We start from the raw sequence: 22,741 nt of genomic DNA on the forward strand, positions 1-22,741 counted from the left end.
TCGGATGATAGTTTCAGTTTGGCTAACGTTGATAACGACATAAACAAAATTAAACAGAACATTTGGAAATTTGGAAATGAGAGACAAATTTTTCTCAGCTTTTGTGTGGAAAACAAGGTCACTGTGGTACACATGCATATATCCCTTTCCATTTTCCATCCCTTTCCCTTTGCAATATATCCAGGCCTGGGGAGTAACGGAATACATGTAACGGGAATACTATCAGGATTAAATTTTTCTTTCATTTAAAACCAAAGAAATTAATCTTTTGACGTAACACAATATAGACAGCTGCTTGATAATAGTTCTGGTTCTCTCTTGCTGGTCATGACTCACATGAGCAACCTCCTGGTGCATGCGCAAATAAATTTTGAGTAAAAGTTAATTTGCTAGAAATGAACACAAATTGTTCTCTGAAATGCTTTTGTGATGTAATGTTACCCGAATCAGGGACATGGTTCGTTTATTTATTTATTTATTTATGTTTGTTTGTTTGAAACAAATCCAAACACTGACCATTCTAAAATAAGCTCTACATAGTCCAAAAAGAATCAGATTGCATTACTTTCATATTGTGATACTTGGATTACATCACTGATGACATTTTTTATGAAGTCATTTCTAACTGTAACGGAATACATTTTGAAAGTAACCCTCCCAACCCTGAATATATCTTACAATAAGAGCAGTTCATATTTTTGATCACTATGTGCAAAAAAAGTGGAACCTAATGGAGCATTTTGCGTGATCTAGAAAGGCGAGCATCTCGGTGGAATACTGTATATCTGTCAAATAGCAATATTTTTAAATTATTGGTCAGTCAAATGAGGTATTTAGGATTTCAACAGAATTTTAAATATATGGAATATAATGGCATTGTCAATGAGGACTTGACAAAGATGAACTTTTGTTGATATAAGTGCCCCTGTGGAAGAGTCGCCACCCTTATTTGTTAGCTACCTTATCCAGGTAGCTCCAGTGCACAACTAAAGAAGCAAATTCGTGCCACTGAACACATCTTGGCTGAAAGTCTACATTTGGTATGAGGGGGAAATTATACAGATTTCATTTTGGCAACAATCTTTAGCATAAGGAAGCAGTTTTTATATTTGTAGGGTGAAGTGCAGCACGATGTTTAATTGAACCTGCATTTCTGTACACTTTCTAATGCGCAATATAGCTTAAAGCAGTTCAGTCCCATCACAATCTTTTCCAAGGTCTCCCTCACCTCATATCTGATGCATGACTGCCTTCGTGACTTCCTAAAGTTTAATTAATTGTTTTCACGCTTGCCCAGACTGCTGAATCTCTTACAGGAATCGAGCAACACTGCAGATAGGATTTCTATTGCATAGCTGACAAAGCAGTCGGCATGCACCAGCAAGATCTTACACTCCGAGTGACTCGTCAGAAGGTTAATACCGTTCTCATTGCATCCGAACGTAACTGCACTTGTCGCATTCTGTCTAAAGCAGGTAACTCTGATGGGCGTGGTTAGTGCTCTCGGAGCGTGAGCGATTCAAACCTGACATGAGAAACACGATGCAGTCGAACATTATGCAGATTTACCACTTTATGCTCCATGTCCTGATGATGAATAGAATGAAGTTAAATTACGCTGCACAGCTCTGTGTCATTACACACCCTTTAACTCGGTGGATGCAAATTATACAGCGGCTTCGGTACACCTTCTATCATAGGATAAATGGAAATGAGTTGACGATACTGGTGCATTGGAATAACAGCTTGCTGCACGCAAGGACGATTCAGCTGTGGGCTCCGACAGCAATGGGGGTTTGTTGCTGGTTACAAAGTTGTTTAAACAAGCTAGACGGGGTATTAATAGAGCAGGGACGGCCGACAATGCTCTCACAGGAAATAAATCAATATGGTGCCTTTGAGATGCGGCACATTGGAGAGGCACTCAAAAAGCCCTGCTCGCATGGTACCAGGTTGCGACAATGCAGACATGCAGAGTGCCTCAAAAGCTCAAAACGCAAAGTCATTCCTTTGCTGTGAGTATGACAGCAAGAGATAATAAAAAAAATGGTCTCTTTCTGCTGACAAGAACAGACTATCTATTACGATTGCTACAAGAAAAAAATAAATCACAATACAAGCTCACGGTTGTGAATCAGTGGTCTGAATACATCCATGCTGGTCATTGTGCAAAGGCTGGAACCGAGTTTAAGCAGCAGATGTGGAACAGAGAGTGAAAGTGTCAGTGTGGCAGAGACAATCTTTCTTCCCTGTGCCTCGGCTGATCTCGGCCTCCAGGGTCATTGCTTTTAAGAGAAAAGCTGAGTGTGTCTTCCCATCGGCAGGACAAGTTTTTGCAACAGCCTCCATTTTGCAGATGAAAAAAGTTCAGTTCAAAAGATCAGAACACAAGTAAGAGAAAACCTTACTTTTACTATATTCATGTCTTCCCGGAGGCCTTATTTCACACAAGGGGTGTGCACTTAGCAATGGAAAGTCTGAACAATGCTGAGAATCATATTCCTCACTGACACAAACAAAAAAAAAAAACAAAACCACAGACTCTTATTCACAGTCGTCCACATTCCCCTTCGGACTTGATACAATAACAAATTGCTACCTTTGAGATGTGCGTTTAAGCCTCAACACAAAGCTTTTTCAGCTCTACACGGTGACCAGTGGGGTTTCTCTCTCAGAGTCTCTCTCTCTCCTCTTTCTTCCATTACCCGTCCATAGAGATCTTCCCAACACAGCGTGTCATCTCAGATATGCCTTCTGACAGCTTTTATGTTAACATCTACCTACCTCTTACTGTCAACATGAAAAGTCTGGGTTTCTTAAGAAAAGTGCACTTGTCACTCTATGCACCCCACCAAGAGAATACAATTATGACTAAAACTTATGTCTTATTACTGTTTTCTAATCTTTTCAACGTTCATATATATTCCAGAAATCCATTAAACACACCCCGTTGCTTTGAATATGTCTGCAATTATCCATCTTTATCCATAAGATAAAAGCAACATTTGGAAAACCCATACATTCGAGTGATTTGCCCATCTGCATCTCCAGCTTATCATACAAAATAACATGATAGCAATATGAAGTGAGATTACATCAGAAGCATTGCTGTCTCTTCCTCTTCTTGTTCACTTTTGTCAATCTGTGGGCTGTTTTGTTTGTCAAATCAATAGCGCAAACATTAAAACTGCCTATTAATTTCCTTTATTTTATTAACACACAAACATATCCTTCCATTATCGTGCATAAAAGTAACAGGCTCCCAGCAGGAGTCAGATCAGCAGTCTCGCTCTATCCACAGCCCCCTCCTCGGCGTACACACTAATTGGATCTCGGAGCATTTATTACCAGTGAAAAAGGCTGTCAATTATGTAACAAGTGCATCAAATCAATGTGACACAGGAAGAAAAACACCTGTAGCCTCCAAGGGCATTTGGCAAGTTAGTCAGAGCTGCGAGGGCTGCATGAGGCCTATTAGTCTGGAGATGCATCTAATGGGATATGTTGTATCATGTCTGTACCGCATATCAAATTTCTAATTTGTCACAGTTAAAAAATTTTATTTATATATTTTAAAGATTTTTTTTTTTACCCAAGGGTGCATATGTCCTTCCTGGATATTTTAAAGATTTGGTGTAATTCCAAAAAAACTGTAATGAGGCAATTACTCAGAGCCTGCTTCAGTCTTGTGTAACAGAAACTAAGTGCCCCAGAAATACTGTTCCCCATCACCAAATTTCCTGCTTTTCACAGAAAGTTTATGCAATCGCAGAACAAACAAAACAAACCATACAGTGTGTCATACATAAGCCCTATTCGAATTGGATAAGTTTATCAGAGGGACATTGGGAATACATTTTTCACACTTCTCCTCAGTGATAAAACTCTCGCATCATGGTGAGCAATAAAAAATTAGCACAGGAAGAACGAGTTTCTAGCAGGTTGTGTTTTCCACAAACCCGGATGTTTGCACCATATGATCACGTTAACATTCACATCATAGCATCCAAGCAGTTGAAGAGTCACTGGAGTAGAGAAAAGCCGCTGGCTTCCAGCAACAATTGTAAATACAATAAACAAATGAAAATACAATGAAACAATAATCACAAAGTATACGAGAAGCAACCATTGTTCTTTTTATGGCTTGCGAAGTGTTTATTGTCTGAAGTAGGATCAGTGATACATGCTATGAGACTAAATATTAAGTAGCGGCAGTCTTTTTTTTTTTTTTCCCAGGCAGCATCTGCGTAGAAATTCACGAACATGTGTATCCAGATAGGACTAAAATAATCTGCTGAGTTTGGTAAGAAAAAACAAAAACAAAAAAAGAGTAGGTAATTCAGTCTGTAATTTTCACAGAGGAGGCCTTGAGAAAAACACCGGCATGACCGATCCGACCAGGATTCAAGTCACAAATTAACGCCTGTAAAATAGGAAATTACCCCAGGACCACATGAACATTTAATCCCATCCAGATAGGGCTATAGTGAGTCTTATCATTCGAGCATTTACTCCTTTAATGGTCATAGCTTGGGAACGGTAAACTGATTAGTGCCTGCATGCACAGTGAAGCCATATGTAGCACTGCTCTGCTGAAGCGAAGACGGAAAGCATTACAGACACGATTGCGTGCAGCCCTGGTATTCAGGAGGCGTGCTACTAAGTCAGGTTCGCATTAAAAGCTATTGGAATACAAAGTGTCCTGGAAAATTAAAATAAACACTAAATGCAAAAGCAGAGATGCTCTCTTTAGCTCCCAGTTCACTATCACCTTTTAATCTTTGCAGAATGGATTTGCATTTACTTGACGCTGTTGTGTGGATGGCTGGTATACTTCTTATATTTTTTAAAGAAGTAAAAATAGGAATAATTTTTTGCCATCCACATCGTCGTATTTGCAGTTAAATGGCTTGAGGCATTTGCAATGGCTCGATGCAACTTGCAGATTTTTTGTGTGCTTTTTTGCGGAAAACTACTTGAATTGGCGAAATTGCAATCGCACATAATAGTTGTGCACGGTCTTTCACAGTGATGTTTGATGGTAAATGAGACTTTTTAGCTGCACTCATGTTCGATGTATATGAAGACCGCTTTGGCTGAATGCCTGTTGTGATGACTTGTCTTGGCCTAAATCTGCGGTAATTTGTGGTATAAAAAAAAAAAACCAACTAATTATCGCAAAATCCTAGAGGGACTGGGTTGAGAGAAAAAAAAACCCACTCGTATTAAGTAAAGGCTGGGCTTCCTAGCTCAAACTGCAGATTCACACCTGCTATTATGACTGTTGTGTTTACACTTGGTGAACCCCCCCCCTAGATTTACAGTCCATTGGGGAGAGTAATGGAGCTGTCACACCCATCACAGTCATCAGCAGTGAATGAGAAGATGCACATGAAACAGGTGGATTACTTTCTAGATAATTAATTAATCTTTTTTTTTTTCTCCAAAATGCCTTTGGAGTAGATACTGGAATTAAATAGAATAAGTCCATTCAAAGTACAAATTAATGTCTGAACTGTACATTTTCTTTGCCTTGTTTTGAATGAAAGAGCTAGTTAACATTAAGCACAACTTTTCTGTTGACCATGCTTACAACTAGAAAGAGACAGGGCATGAATATGGACTTGAAACACAACATTAAGCCGCAGGAACTGTGCTGAATATCTGACTTTCATTGAGTGTGTGTAGCTGTTTTATGCTTATATCTATACAATCGGTCCATGTTATATGGTTCAATCTTAATGGTTTCACAGTAGTAATGGTGGTTCAACACTACCGTTCAATACCTTGACCAGCCGTCACTGAGCTTTTACATTCTAATTTGATACCTGCACAATCTCTCTTGTACAAAAACATCAGCTGACTCTGAGAAGGTTTTGCCTGAAATGACATGTCTAGTTTCCATTCTAGACAGAATGGCAAATTTCACACAAGGCAAAGCAATTGTTCCATTTGTGCACCCATACAATAGTGCCTGACAGTGAAATAGGGGAGAAGAGAAGAGACTGAGGGATAACAGTGATCTGCCTTCTGTCTTCTTTCCTGCCGCTTCCATATGAATAATAGATCACAAATGAAAACTAGAGATTGGCTCACATGTGGTGAACATCACATAAGGTCAAGGAAATACCCTTGGGAATTCGGATGATTCAGATATGCCTTCTTCAATTTCTCAGGTCCATGGTTATTATTCCATGGTTATTCTTTCATGATCAGGCCACACTGGGTTCATTAAATCATGGCTTTGTTACACAGAATACCATCAGGAAGAGGAATTCACTTCAATCCAATTTAATAAAAATGGATCTATTACAGTAATACTGGCCTGAGCGCCATTAAAAAGCACACACAAATGAAAGAAATGTAGCTTATAACAAAAAGCAAATTCCAGGCTTCCTGCATCGTTTTCATATTCAGATGCATTTATCAAGGAGTCAAAAAGAATGTTTGTAAAGAGTTCACAAGTTCATTTCCCTTCCCAGTCTAAGCTGTTCTGGCTTTATTCAGCACCCGCTTTCTCTTCGCTACACCTAGCCTTAACTGTTAATTAAACTGCTAATTACAGAAATCACACTGAAAGTGAGAGGTGAGTACCTGAGACTTCTCAAGCTCCACTATAATCGTAGGTACAGTGCTACAAACCTCAGGGGGGCAACAGTGGGAGCGAAGTCACACTAATTTCAAAGGAAATACGCAAAACATTCAATAAACAAATTAGGCATATTGTGTCAGAATTTTAGTAATAAATACATATAATTATGAAATGTATAAAAGACAAACCAGTTGAGGTGGGAAAATCATGAGAAAATAATTTTCCCTCTGAGGTGGTTCAGAGCACTGCTGCTCATTATTTGTATAAAGTCTTTTATCTACTCGCATATTGAATAATAATCCGACGAGAAAACTCATTCATGTGAATGTTACACATTTATGTAACACTATAGAATGTGTCTTTTTATGTATGCATTTTTTTTTGGCTGAATAATTACATTAAATTTATCTATGCCAATTAAGCCAACTGTGCATGTGAATAGTACCTCATAGAAAAGTGGCAATAATGAAAATAATAAAAGTCTTCATGAGGGTTCCAATGGTGCGCTTACTCAGTTACAAGCATACATGATCTTCAGAGATGTCATAATGACAATAAATAACATAGTGTACATGAGGGAAATTAGCATGAAAAGCTCTTTATGTTTCAACTGCTGCATAACATTTACCCATGTACGCACTTACTCTAATGGACTCTGATAAAACGTTGCCTCCCCATTTGGGAGAAAATGCCCTGATTAATGGCGCACATTAACCAGTGCAGACATGTTAAGGTTCTCAAATTTTTTTGTCCTCAAATACACTTCACTCTTTTTCAGAAAAAAAAAAAAAAAACTTTTTCAAGTGTGTAGTTGTGAACTTTGGATGTTGGGTTCAAAACTGAAAGAAAAAAAAAATAGTCTCAAAATTACTCACACATTAATAGTATACAAACTCAATTTCAATGTTAAACAGAGCATAAAATCACTGTTGCTATTCTTCCACAGGCACGTCCGTGCTTGTGGACTGCAAACCACTTTATATCCACAAGAATACAAGAAACCCAACATCATAAAGAAGGCGAGAAAAATCCAGTCAAGCAAATCAAAGTAAGAACATGAACCTGGAGTGAAAAGCGTGTCTGCCCATTTCCTTTAAGACTCGTTATTGGCTTCGAACAATTTGCACTCATCATACTGTAAGTGGGCAGTGAGGTCATTTTTACTTGCTGTCTCGACCAGAAATGAGCAGGAAATCCTTCCACATGTAATAAAAGGAGCTGGAATGAATGGAAGTCAATTTTCAGCCATGTGAGACTCTAGTGTCTCCTCTTTGTCCACTCGTATTGGCCTATACCGAGCTTATTATTGGGATTTTTCCCCCCCTTTTTCCACACCCGTTCTACAACATATTACCACTAGCTTTTGGGGATTTCAAGGCTCAGCAAGCAGTTCAGCAAATTGCACCTCTAAAGTGGTCTTATGGTCAAACTCGGTGGACAGCAGGAAAAAAAAAACCTAGAACTGATCAAGTCCAAGTCACAATACAGAGAAATGCACTGTAACTCGGAAGAACCTGTTTTTATCTGTGACACTACAGAGCACTACAAAACTGATGTAAATATTAGTAGTGCAAATGCAGACTATTTAGCAGCTCTTTCTTAATGACTATATGCATTAGCATATACTGTATATCATCTAGCATGAGCTTTCAGGGAGGCTGTGCCCTGTAAGAGCTGAAAACAATAGCAGTGTGGCAACGTTATGTACAGTAGATATTGGAAGTGACTTCACTAGCATTTTCTTCCAAGGTTTGAAGACAGGGCTCTCAGCACACGGGGGGTATTGAGTGAGACAGCTGGACCAGAGGAGCCAGAGGACGACTGAGCTGACATTTAGAGATTTGTCTGTTTATGGGCACAGCAGGAGGCATTTCCTGTTAGCTGTCAGCATAATGAATTTTCTGGTAAGGATTCTGACGGCCTAGCCAAGTCACCTGCCCACAGATGATAATCACCAGCTCCAGTCTCGTTGCCAACCAAGACACACACACACACACACACACACACACACACACACACACACACACCGGCCACTTTATTAGGAACAACCGTATACCTGCTTATTCATGCTGTTATCTAATCAGTTATATCAATCATGTGGCAGCAGCAGAATGCATAAAATCATGAAAATACAGGTCAAGAGCTTCAGTTAATGTTCACATCAAACATCAGAATGGGGAATAAGTGTGATCTCTGTGATTTTAACCGTGGCATGGTTGTTGCTGCCAGATGCGCTGGTTTGAGTATTTCAGAAACTGCTGATCTCCTGGGATTTTCACATACAACAGTCTCTAGACATTACACAGACTGGTGCAAAAAAAACAACAACAAAAAAAAAACATAGAGTGAGCGACATTTCTGTTTGTGGAAACACCTTGTTGATAAGAAAGGTGAGAGGAAATTGGACAGATTGGTCTGAGCTGCCAGGAAGGATAAAGTAACTCAACTCAAATAATCACTCTTTACAACCATGGTGAGCAAAAAAGCATCTCAGCATGCACAAAACATTGAACCTTGGCTACAACAGCAGAAGACTTCATTGGGTTCCACTCCTGTAACCCAACAACAGGAATCTGAGGCTATCATCGGCACAGGCTCACGGTCAGAAAAATCACTTTTTTTTCCCAGTCTTCAACTGTCTAGTTTGGGTGAGTCTGTGCCCATGATAGCCTCAGATTCCTGCTCTTGACAGACAAGAGTGGAAACTGATATGATCTGCTGTTTTAGCTCATCCATCTCAAGGTTTGATGTATTGTGTGTTACGAGATGTCTTTCAGCTCACCACGGTTGTAAAAAGTGCTTATTTGAGTTGCTGTAGACTTCCTGGCAGCTCAAACCAGTCTGATCATTCTCCTCTGATCTCTCTCATCAACAAGGTGTTTCAGCCTATAGACCCTCCACTTACAGGATGTTTTTTTTGTTCTTTCACATCCTTTCTATGTAAACTCTAGAGACTTGTGAGTGAAATTCCCAGGAGATAAGCAGTTTCTGAAACTGTGCACTGTGTTGCTGCCACATGATTGGCTGATTGGATAACTGCATGAATGAGCAGGTGTTCCTAATAAAGTGGATGGTGAGTGCATGTCTGTGTGGAGGAATATGTGAGTGATGAAGATAAAACCAGTCATAGTTTTATCAAATCAGACTGAACGAATAAGGAACAAGAGAACTATTAAACTCTTGTGAATCCTGTGTGCGCACTTCACTTGTACACTTTGAAGAGTAAATTATGAAATCCACTCCAACAAACCAACATCCTAGCCAATAGCAAACAGCCATCTATTTTCAAGTGCGGACAGGTAATCCACTCATCTACTCCTCTTGAATAAAAATAAGCTTATTGAATGGTAACAGATCCCACTGGGATACCAATAAGTCACACACCATTATGGCTGTGAAATTGAATGGCGTCACATATTTCCATAAGATAAACTCCAATCCTGCGTCAACCCACTTTCTACCCTCCTATGTGGGTTGATGGCTGTGTTCCTATGTGTTAATGGCTTCCCAGTCATGCATAAATCACCTAAATTCATTAAACACCTCAAGCTACCACTTATGCTCAGTGCCACTCATGTCTTTCAAGGCAATGCATGAAATCAAATACTGTCCACTGTTATTAAAAACAAATAAAAACGTACAACTATTCAAGTCCCAGTAGGCTGTGTGCATGTCAGTCCAGAAGTGAAGCATTTTCTAAAGCATCTACTCAATGTCTCAGTGTATAAGCTTTCATTGTACCCACTAATAAATAAATAGCAGGTATCTATTATAATGATACGGGTCATCAATAGATATCTTTGATATTTAAGCAAATGTGCATGCTTTTTTCAAGCAAAGGCTGTAGTAGACTTGTTTCTACAGAGAAAATGTCAAAGATCAAATACTCCAAACTTTTTTAAAGGCATATAAACAGCAATTCTCAGCTCTTCTCACACAACCCACTTTATCTACCTCAGCTGAGGTTCCTTTTCATTACCAGAGCAGATATTTCACAAGATTTTGTTTTCTCGAACCGTGGAGGAAAGCGACAGCGATGGCGGTGCATGTGGACATTTATGGATGGCTAAAATGTGGCGCTTCACTACTTTCGCGAAAGTGGAATTAGGAAGCGCTGGAGCAAGTTTCCTCTAAAAGCATACTGAACAGATGGCTGCTCCTCATTAAATTCTAGCAGTGTGTGCACAGCTTAGGGGAATTCTGTTCAGGATGGTGAGTGATTCTCCAGGCCTAGTATCCCCTGGACCACTTCTTCAGGCCAGCACAAGACAAAGGAGATCCCATAAGAACGTGCTGCTGCAGCCTCATCCCTCGCCTTGCCGCATGAGCTGATGGAAGCGTTTGATTGCGTGAGCTGACGGATGGGCTCGGAGTCTATTGAAAGTGTGACTGAATAAGCAACTGAATGTTGATAAGAGTATCTTGAAAAGAATGAACAGCTTTCTTCAGGGAGCTATTCTATATTCACAAAGCCGAAGCAAAGGTCAGGGTCTGACAAATCACATCCTTTTCCTCCTGCCCCTGAATGACGCATCAGAACAGTATATCTGAACAGCTAGTGAATATATTAGATTTAAGGGCATTACTTTTCTACATGCTGGTTTAATGAATAATAATTAGTACCTCACTGTGTTTGTGGTAAAATTTCAAGCAGAGTGCTTCTTTGGTGACACACCAGGTAATTCCTTTGAGATTCAAACATATCAGTAATTTTCAAAAGCTTCGTTTGAAGATTTCTTCTTGTAAAACGCCTAGCTGAATGTTTCAATCGAAAAGTTTGGGATTGAAAGCGTTCAGAGTTGGATAAATTCTTTTAAAAAAAAAGAAAAAAAAAGAGCGCAGCGCTATAGGTCAAACAGAAGGAGAAGAAAACTTCTTTGAACATATGTGAAGCATGCAGCTAACATGATGCCCTTGTTCTGACATTCCCACCTTTCTTCCTGGGAGCAACAAACAACAAAGTCTCAAGCTCTAATTAGGCCCCAAAACAAACTGCTAATTATTTAATACCAAGCTTCACCGAAAAACTCCCTTGTGCACATAGTACAAGCTTTAATTTATATGCTTGACTGCCCTTTCGCTTAAGAAATAATCTCTTAGTTGCCTGTTTCCCTTGATTCTTACATCAGAAGGATCTTCAGTGTGTAAAAGTCAAAACACACACAAAAAAAGTCTGTAATCGATAGGTTTTGTTTGCTTTGATCTCAACTGGTTTCCACTTAAAGATTGGAAGGAGCAATGTGTCAGACAGCCTGGAGGCAGGATGACAAGATGTTTTCTAATGTCCATGAGAGGAAAAGACAGAGAGAGGGAGGGGGGGATGTCAAGAAAGAAAACGAGTCCAATTTAACAAGCTAGATGCCATTGCACCAAAAGTCTACTTTCATTAACAATAGCAGTGGAATCCAAACTCACTTGACTATTTGGGACTCTCTCTAGGGTCTAATTCTGATGTACAAAACATTGTTGCGATTTTGCTCTAACACTGAATATTGCAAAGCAAACAAGCATTCTGAGAGATAACATAACAGAAGAAAAAAAAAAAGGAATGCTCGCTCTGATGTTCAAGGGCTTCAGCTCCGTCTAAATGATTTTGTATTATGCACCGAGACAAAGCTGACCTTTATGGGATGGACCAAAAAAGAACGCGAAAAAATACATTTTGAAAGCTGCACAGCCAGTAGCACTACTTTAATAGGAGAGCGGTGATTGTGCTCATGTCTTAAAAACATACAGTCTGGAAATGCACCAGTACCGTCACTACTCATATTTCATCAAGCATCTCTAAAAATAACTAGCACTTCTGTCGTGGAGGCACATGGGTGAATAGGTCTCTGCAAAAAGGGCACTTAAATATACGGAAAGCAAAAACAAACCACCTGGATAGAGTGGTGGGGGGAATGAGTCACACCAAACAAAAAGAAATGGATTTCAGCTCATTGCTTTGTAGTAGCAAAAAATGCAGGCAGATAAATGGCACCTAATGGAGACTGGCTGTGATGCAGCTCACGCCTTCCTTTCTTCCCTGGCTCACATGGATGCATGATCTATGATGCTTTATTTCTAGGGTAGCTCTTGATTTATGTAGGCAATGGACACTACTCAGAGAAGCCTCACTAGAATGCGTTATGGCAAAGGAACGTATATAAATCACATATACATCAATGACATGTTTGTCATTCTATGCAATTAAAGCCGATCTAGGTTTATTAATGCCACGCTATAGGTTTGCTTACATATCAGAGACATGGTCTGTTCGCCAATTATTCACTGTCCAATAGAGGAAAAAATACACCACTATAATAATGCAGAAGGTCTACTGTACACAGACTAAAATAAAAGCATTCTCCAGTATTCTAATATGCGTGTGATCTGGAAATGAGCAAGCCTTATGTCAGGAGACATGACTAGACACTAGAGTTATCCCTTAATGAGAAAGCCTCAGTGTGTGTATATACCAAAATCACAGAAAATAATGAAGATCGCAACCTAGCTTCAGGCTCTATTCCACAGTATAATTGCCCACTGGGGTTAAATTTTCAAGATCTGGGTTAGATAATGAAATGGAATTAGCGTGTTATCTTACCTGCTATTTAAACCAGAAGGTAATACAATTATGTAAAGCATTTGTTGGTTTTTAAAAAATAAGCAAGTTATGTGTTTGTCATAAACATTTGCATAGTGTTAAGGAAAAAGCACTTGATCTGCACGCATCATTCAGTTATGCTGATTATAAGAGTTAGGCTTTATCACACTAATAGCACTTCTCTGATGATGAACTTGAGTGCACTACACTCCAGTAAGCATTTAAAAAAAAAAGCCCAAATATCCTTCATAATATATTTCAGTGAGTCTAATGTGGTTGGAGACTGCCCATTTGTACAAGAAAGAACAGCATTACCTTTCGCATGGCCCCTCCCTAGAGTCACAAAGCCAGACGAGATGAAGTTGTGAAGGTCGTGTCCTCCACCACGGCCGCTCTCCTTCGAATAGTGTCCACCTGAAATGATCGAGTTGACCGTGAGGCCCAAGCAACAAGAGCATGAGAACTGTATACACTTGCAGTTGATTCTCCTTTCAGGGTAAACAGAAGCTGAATGCCATAAACAGTAAAATTCCCTTGGCACCCAGAGTTATGACTTTCCATAATTCAGACATGAAGTCACCTTGCTTGTGCAGGTGGGGTGACTATCAGAATCCTGCATGCATCACGAGGTGGTATTTCTGCTCTTGACATTGTAATTACCAGTGCAATGCCAAGTATAATACTGTATCTGATATCCTGATGATAACCTTGGATGCCATTTGGAAGCTTAAATCCGAAGGCAATTACATGACACAGTGGCTGGCGAAATAAGAACGGGAAACTTCCATGAAAATATTCAATTACGCCATGAGAGTGAGGACACAATAGATATTAGACTATTATTAATTCCCTGGTCTACTCAGAATTATAAAAATCATATTAGTGTTGTTCAGAGATAGACGGGATGTGTGAAATGGAGCAAGGCAGAACGGTCAAATGAAAAGTGGACTGGTTTTGTAATGGGGTTGTTTAAAGAAGCTCTATTCAGTAGCTTCACTGTTCTAGCTATCAAGAACAGTTTTGATCACCAGTAACAGTTGGACAAACCCAGCAAAACAAATGCAGCGAAACTGCCTTGTGCTTGGTACAGGCGAGCACTGACACATCATACGAATCAAATAATTGAGTGTGTGACAGGGCGGTTCAAACTGAACAAAGCCACCGAATCAACCAGACACTGGGACTTCAGTGCATCACCGCGGTAGCTGACAGAAGCAGCTGAGTGATCCAGCTAAGCCTTCATTATGAAGATCCACTATGCAACTCTCTGACTAAATATAACCAACTGTTCTACTAATCTCCCTGGGGTATTGTGAAATCAAGTTCAGCCTTCAGTCATGTCACAGGAACTTTTAAATGACAACACCTTCAAGGTACTGTCAGTGCAAGTATGTGTTTGATGCAACACTTTGCCTCAGGTGTGTCCTGGAGCAGAAGCGGACTGATACAGCCGACGTTAATGTCCTCATATTCGGATGTGTGTGAGAGATTTCAGACCCTCTTGGGAAAACCTCACTTATTGCTAAGAGATCATGGCCCGTGCAATGTTTATTTTAATTGCTGCATAGATGCCACGATGTCAAGCGAGACAGAGAGAGAGAAAGAGAGAGAGAGAGAGAGAGAGAGAGAGAGTGAGAGTGACAGAGAGAGAAAGAGGGCGAGAGAGACAGAGAGAGAGAGAGACAGAGAGAGAGAGCGACAGAGAGAGGGCGAGAGAGAGAGAAAGAGCGAGCGAGAGAGAGAGAGAGAGAGAGAAATGCATATAATTATGAAAGTCCTTTGTGGTTGCCACATGTTGAATGAATTAAATCATTGTTTAACGTAAGTAATGTGAATTTCATGGATCTTTTATAGCATATAAGAAAAGAGACACATACATGGAGAGACAATAAAACTGATGTTTTGACCTACGGCAATACAATAGATTGTTTTTAGTAGTTTTAAGAGGTTATATTAATGCTCCATTCTGCTTTGTCAGTTATTTTTTAAAAATCTATTAATTAGTGCATATAAATTAGTCAAATTAACCCTGTAGCAAGGACAAACTTTCAATCACAATTCTAAAAGATTATGAAAGACATACATCTAAAGTACTGCAATAATGCAAATAATCCATCCGTCCATCCATTTTCTGTACCGCTTATTCTACATAGGGTCGTGGGGGAACCTGGAGCCTATCCCAGGGGACTTGTGGCACAAGGCAGGGGACACCCTGGACGGGGTGCCATCCCATCACAGAATGCAAATAATCATATAAAGGAAAAAAAATCAGTTTGCATTCTTAAAAATCAGGAGGACTGAGACTGCGTTGTAGTTTATGCCAATTTTGCATCAGGGCATGTCATTTCACATGTTCTGTTTAAACTGACACTGGCCTCACCCTGTCAGTGCACAGGACTGCAATTTCTATATAAATTACCCACACTCCCCTGGAGTCTTTCAGTAAATCTAATGTCAGACAGAGTCTCTAGTGCAAGTGCTCTCAGTGAGTCTCGGTCATAGCTGACCTCCGGTGCCACGATGACAATACAAGGTCAACATGGATGACCAAGCTCAGCATAACACACAACGCATTCAGTCATTCGCACCACTGACTGGGGATCGGAGTACACAAACAGCTGTGACTGAGCGTCATGGATAGTGTGGGATGGTGTAATGTGAGCCTGTAGAGATTTCATAGTCTCCACCCAAGATTTACTTCAACCCGCTATATTATATGACTAAATACTAAAACAGGGATCACAGCATATTTCAACTCTATTGGAGAAGCCTCTTAAAATGCTCGATAAAATACTTCTGAGAATGTAGAGGACACATAGTCAGCACTTGCTTATACAGTAAGCCAGCCATTAATACATTTATATTCTAATTATCATGATCAATTAGGTAGAATATCTGCTTATCAAAAAAATATCACAATCTGACAAACAGCTAAAACAACAGAACAGATCAATAACCCTTCCCAAATATTCACATTCGGTGGACGTATGCAGTGTTGAACATATGACAGCATACAGTTTGAATCCATACCAAAATGATGGCTGGCTCATAATTGCACAATTGTTTATGCATGTGCCTGAATTTGGCATGGGAAAAATCAGTTGATGAGTGAGGGTTAACATGCCAGATTAATCTGTAGTGCATAAGTGAAGCACAAGCACAAGTTAGCTCATTTTCAGCTGTTCTGGCTTCAGTATGAATTATCCAGTGTTTGAGTGACACACGTCTGGCACCTTGACAACAGTGAAGCCCATAAAATCCAGCGATGAGCTCTCTGATATACGCTTAACACAGCAGTCTAACACAATGTGGCTGTGACTGAGACAGACAAGCCTTGACTGAAATCGCATCCATTTAAATAAATACAAAGCTGCTTTGAATATAGCTTGGTATCTTAGTTTGGCTTTTTAATACATTTCATTTTATTTATTGCTATATTCTCATGAGATCACCCTGTCATCATACAAGAACATTTCCTTTATATAAAGATTTTCCCAATTCATTTGGAAGCAGAAAGTGAAATGAAAGCGAAATGCAAAAGTATTAGTAATCGAGAGTGTTGTCCAGAATCTCACCATGATTGGATTTGGATGTGTGAACAGGGGTGTAGTGGTTTTTGGAGCCTGTCCGCTGTGGAGTGTCGTCTTTGGATGAGCTGTTCATTGCCGCAAAGTTTTCACAGTCATATTGGGATATGGGAATGGGTCCTTGCTGCCTCAAAATATCTGCAAGGGCTCTGCAGGAAGCGATCACACAGATACAGTGTAAACATGATTGATTTGCAATTTCTCTGCTTGTGCAGTTTAACACTCCGGCAAAGAAAATGACCTGCGACTACAACTGAATGTGATGTAGTTAAGCAAACTGGTGTGGCTGCATAGGTTTCATCACTTTATCATTTAATATAGTGTTGCAGCATACATGTATAGGTAATGTTTGCCATTCAGAATAATTCCAGATTATGGATGTTGTGTTATTTACGTTTATTTTAATACAGAGAAACCCAGTCTCTTTGCCATTTGCTCCCCTCTGCTCTATTAGCATAATGGAAATGTCAACACCACACTTTCCAATTACATTCTTATTCTGCATGATTATTTGTTTGCTCTGAAGATTTGAATATTTACACAAGAAGCCACATTGTACATCCACCACAACTATAAGAACCTCTTCACCTCTATTACCAACTTATCTTTTTTTTTTTTTTTTAATGTGCACTGATTTTTGTATTTTTTTTTTTTTTTCATGCAAGTGTGATCGTTTAAATCAGCCAGTGTTTTAATATGATAAAGATTTGGAGATCTTCTGTTAAGATACATTTCAAAACAATATGGTGCAATAAAATGTGATGGAGGACTGTGCAAAAAGCTACATTTTAATTAAAAATATGTGTTAGAATGCTTTTAGGAGTCAGAGACTAACAGGCACAGAGGCGACACTTGTGAATCTTTAAACCGATAAACCTCAGCAATATTGATCAGTGCTGAGCAGCAAAATGAAAAGTTGAGAAATATTCAATAATAAATGTGGCATATCCATTTATCTACCACACTGGCTTTATTGAGTTCACTGGTGGACGCAGTTTCATATTTTCATCACTAGTGCCTTGCCTTGCCTTGCCACTAACCCTGCCGCTGTGTCACACAGCCGTGATTGCATGACAATGGGAAGATTATGATGCTGTGGAAAAATACCCAATCAGATTTTTGCCCTCATTTGCTTATTACTTAGACATGAAATTGTCCATGTCCTCTGAAGAATAATGTAACAATGAAATGAGAGCTAGAGATCATCTTGCCCATCATAAACGAACAGTGAGGCTTTATGATGTGCCCAGTCAGGAGGAGGCCGTTATAAAATCAGCTTTTATTGAACACTTCAAATGGAAAGTAAAATTGAAGTACAGTGAATGAGCTATAAAGCCTCTCTTTTGATGTTTGGCTAGAACTGATGACCACAGAGCATCATAATGACGAACATTCAGCTCTGCTTGGGAATCTGGTCACGACCAGCTCATACCACATCTAATATTGCATGCAGGCAGCGATGCGAAAAAGCGGCACATCTACAGAAGAGGAAGACTGCAGAGGTTATTATTTACTCAGAAACCTCCTATCTCCAAAACCAGAAGTTTTCAGGAGAAATAGTTGATCTGGTGAGTGCTTAGTGATGATAAAGCGTTGTGTTCAAAACCATATGCACTGGCTTTCGAGACTTCCATCATTTGTCATTACGTAGAAAATTGGCGATGGCCTAAAAATTCTGCCTTACAGTAAGTGACTATAAGTTTATGTAGAGCTTCGTATAGAATTTCATACTTCCGTGTACCACTTTGAACTATTTTCAGTAGGCATCTAAATAGGCAGTTATATCAACTCTGGTGGCATGTGCAAATCACAAATGTGAGAAAAGCATCTCTCTATGTATGTGATGTTTTTTTTATTTTTACATATTCTGCATGTATGTAGGTACTGATTGATTTCATGTAAGTAAATAACTCTGGCCATGAAGTATCTGTTGTTACACTTTTCACAATGTTTAAACCCAAACACCAAACAGTATCACAGAATGCTTTGGCACTTGTAGTGACTTAGTGTGGGAGTACGATTTTATTTACATAATATTTAGTGGTACGGGTCCAGAATAAATGTTGATGCTACCTCAAATCATTTTAACACACTTAATAAGCAAATTCAACCTCCAACAAATATAGCTGTGAAAATGTGATGTGAAAATAGCACGCCACTTTAATTAGTGTAGGTCTATTAATTTTTTGTGCTTACTATTTTGTAAAGTAGTGTGCTGTTTTGGGGCGTGTCCTTAGTCCCTACTCTCACCTGTGTATGTTCATTTCCTGAGGCGGCCTCGTAGCCTTGTCGTAGGCGACCTTAGCCGAGAGGCCGAGCGCGATGACGAAGGCTATGACGCCACACGTGATGTACACTGCTGTGTTGGTCTGGTCGGCGCTCGGGTCGTACGGCTCGCTGGTCGGGGCAGGTGACGGTGCAGCGGTTTTCACCCAGTCGGGCTTGTTGTAGTTCTTGCACGAGCGCTGGTCCAGCCGGTTGCCCCGGAACTGGCAGCAGAAGCGCAAGTAGCAGGAACCGCAGCAGTAGCGGTGATCCGTGTTGTTGCACTCGAATTCACGGTCGAACTGGCCGCTTACGTCGTAGTAGCCCAGGCACGTGTCGTGGTTCTGAACCGCAGAGGAAACGGGCGCGGGTGCGGGCGCGGGGGAGAGCGCGGTGCCGTTCAGCTCCTTGGGCTTGGCGGTCCGCCGCGGTGCCACTTTCGTGCGCTTTGCTGTCGACGTGCACAGCACACTCAACGGGTCCAGATAAATCAAAAGGAGCAGGATGGCCCAAGGAGCAGGATGGCCCATGGCTCGTACTAGCCTCCTTTTTTTTTTTTTTTTTTTTTTTTTTTATTTCACCTTTTTCCCCCCCCTGTCGATGATTTGTTTACTTGTGTCCTACACGATCCTAAAGTTCCAGATTCCTCCGTTTCTCTGCATCTCTGCTAAGAGTCTCCTAAGAACATTACAGGCTACGTGCACAGTGCCATTAGTGTAAGTGGAATCGCGTGCTGTTCATGGACAGACAGAAGACGTGCCAGTCACAGAGATGAACACACATCGCCCGTCCAGGGTTTCCCGTCAGCGCCCTGAGCGCGAGCTCTGAGCCAGCGAGCTTTACCTCCTGCTTTTCATCTTGCTCTGGCAAGAAGCACACACGCACTTCACTGTTATTTGACCGTCAGTTAAACCAGACAAGGCATTAAATGTTGATGAGGGGGTTGGATCAAGCAGGAGAAGTACTTTTAAAGGAGTGCTTTAACTAATTGATGTAGTATGCGCACTGCTCTGCCGTTCCATTACGCACAAGCGTGCATGGCCAGGCTAGTGTTTTAACTATAAATACATTCCAGAACAACACATTTCACTACTAATAATAAGTATAAAATATGTAACATTTTAAACACACACACACACACACACACACACACACACACACTTTGTACACAGAATCACTTCTGGATTCTTGACTATTCATATGACAGAGGACAAACTGTTCTAAAGCGCACGTGCGTTAAGGGTCACTGGCTCCGTTCCAAACCGCATTTAATCTTACTTAACTGTAGATGAGATTTCTAGTCCTGTTTGTGGTAGGTTCATGCCCGGTTTAAACACTATGTTGTACAGCAGGATGCGGGTTGGGATGTAGCCAGTGAGTGTTTCAGCTTAAATAAAGAAATGAACTGAAACCATTGCTGTCCTAACATGAAGCGTGAGCGGGACTTACCTGCGCGTGGCGCGGTGCTTGCTGGGTGCGCGGCCGCTGGCGGAGCGCTGAGTGAGCGGGGTGTCAGCAGCCTCGCGCCCTTCTGCCTTGCATCATTAAGAGCGCTGCTGACGTCACGGCTCCGCGCGCTGTTGCTGCCGCTGCTCTCGCGCACACATGTCAGTCTGAGCGCAAACCACGCCGCCAATCCTTTACAGTTTCTGCGCGTTGAGTTACTTTTCATTTGCGCCATGAAAATATTCACAGACGCGTGATAACATTAGTTAATCCATTGTTTAAACAAATGCAGCGTTAGTCTTTTCTTCCCTTCCTCACCCCCACTCACTCCTTCTGCCTCTCTGTCTTTCTCCCTGTCACCCCCACCTCTCTCTCTCTCTCTCTCTCTCTCTCTTGCTCATAATTCTAACTCTCTTTCTCATCTTTCACATGCTCTTTTCCTGTCTCTTTCTCATCTTTCTGTCTTTCCTTCTGTCTGGCTCTCTCTCTCTCTCTCTCTCTCTCTCTCTCTCTCTCTCTTATCTTTCCATCTCTCATTCTTCTTGTCTCCGTCTTTTTCATCTTTCCCTATCTCCTTTCCTGTCTTGCTCTCTTTATCGCTCTCGTCATCGTTCCCGCTCTCTCTCCCTCGTGTCTTTCTTTTTTTCATTTTCCCCTCTCTGCCCCACCTTTCTTACTTATCTTCCTGTCTGTCATTTCCCCATCTCTCTCTCACTCTCTCTCCCATCTTTCCCACTCTCTCTTTGTCTCTCATTCTTATCTTTCCCACTCACTATCTCATTTTTCATTCCCTTTCTCTCCCCATTCTTTTTTATCTTTCTCTCTGTAATTTTCTCTCCAATGTCTCTCTTACTTTCTCATCTTCCTGCTCTCATTTTCTACTGTTTTCTTTCTATCTATCTCAGCTCTTTGTTTCTTCTCGTTTTATCTCCACCCATTTCATTGATTTTCCGTGCCTGCAGACGTTTGGCAGGTAGAGATGCTGAGCTGTCGGAGGCAGTCAGTCTTACTGCGCTGATGGAAAGGCTTTGGCTGACAGGATGTCTGAGTTTGAAGCTCGTGAAGTTAGCACACCACACGCTCCAGCCATGCCTGCTCCATCTGCAGCTGATGCTCCGAGCCTATATAGTTCATCACAGTACACAAAGCTCCACAGGCTACAGATCACTCTTACTAACACACATATTGCACACACCATAAGACATAAAATGTTCGTTTTTTTATGGTTTAACTGCTACCTTTAATCTTAAGAGATGATGAGGCATGCTGCTGTATTAGCCTACAGAGACACAGGCACAGATGTTGCGAAAATGAAAAATTAATTAAAAGGGGAAGACCTACTGTACCTTGACATGAGAGATTTCCATCCTATTGGCAAAGGCTGATGAGTGTTATTTTTCAGTCTCACTTCTATGTGTCAAACACAGATTTATTTTATGACCACCTCTGTCCTTTACTTCATCAAATTCTATTCATTTTGCTCTACTTATTTCTGTATATTGTCAGATAAACAGAGTACTGTGCAGGTACCTACAGTACTTAAAAGTACTCAGAAGGTACAAAAGTCAGTGACAAGAGTTTGTTCCCTGAAAGGTACACGGTGGTACCTCCCCCCCAGAGTGTGTTATGAAAGTGTTGCTGCTAAATAACACTTCCACTGGTTCACTCTGAGCTATAACTGAAATCCATTTCTGCTTGTTATGCCTATGTTATAATTTAACATTAGTCTCTAACATAGGAGTGTTTTAATGCTTCGCTGAGGTTAAGGATTCACTGCGCAGCAAGCAATACGGCAGTTAGCAGTTAATGTTAAGGTTCAAAAGTATAAGTGTGCGCGTAAAAAAGATGAAATGCCAAAATCAGGTGCTATTATATAATGAGCAAAGAGTAAATAATTTTAAATATTTGTGCATGTAGGCTTTGAGCATCTCTGAATGAACAGCCTACACAATTCTCTGATTATAAAGCCTGGAAGCAGTTGCTAAGCTACCATTTTTTTTTTTATGACATCCATACTTACTGTAATGAAAAATTTAAATACTCCTTGTGAAGTTTTCCTTCGGACTTATACTCGGACAGAGGAGATACATAATTTCGAAGACTAATGCAGTCACAATAGAAATATGCATACAGGGGGGAAAAACAGCAGATTATACAGAGTGCATATATTTTATGAAATGCTGTAACTTCTACCACTCGGAGGAAGCCACCCACGTTTTCTCGGTGCATTTGTTTCATTTTCATTCACTAGGAGGAACACTGTGA

General features: G+C 40.5%; 1 protein-coding gene across 3 annotated transcripts in view; it reads right to left on the reverse strand.

Moving 5' to 3' along the window:
- The window catches only part of LOC128616815 (protein shisa-6), a 55,552-nt gene extending 35,801 nt beyond the window's left edge, over window positions 1-19,751 (reverse strand). For all 3 annotated transcript variants that reach the window (XM_053639631.1, XM_053639629.1, XM_053639628.1), the window contains exons 1-3: window positions 19,016-19,751; window positions 16,754-16,914; window positions 13,494-13,592 (exon numbers count right to left, since the gene is read on the reverse strand). In XM_053639631.1, the coding sequence (XP_053495606.1) occupies window positions 13,494-13,592; window positions 16,754-16,914; window positions 19,016-19,560 (805 nt within the window). In that variant the 5' untranslated portion in view covers window positions 19,561-19,751. The remainder of the gene's footprint in view (window positions 1-13,493; window positions 13,593-16,753; window positions 16,915-19,015) is intronic.
- Between the last annotated feature and the right edge of the window lie 2,990 nt (window positions 19,752-22,741).

Source organism: Ictalurus furcatus, chromosome 13 (assembly GCF_023375685.1).
Source record: "Ictalurus furcatus strain D&B chromosome 13, Billie_1.0, whole genome shotgun sequence".
Classification (NCBI taxonomy): Eukaryota; Metazoa; Chordata; class Actinopteri; order Siluriformes; family Ictaluridae; genus Ictalurus; species Ictalurus furcatus.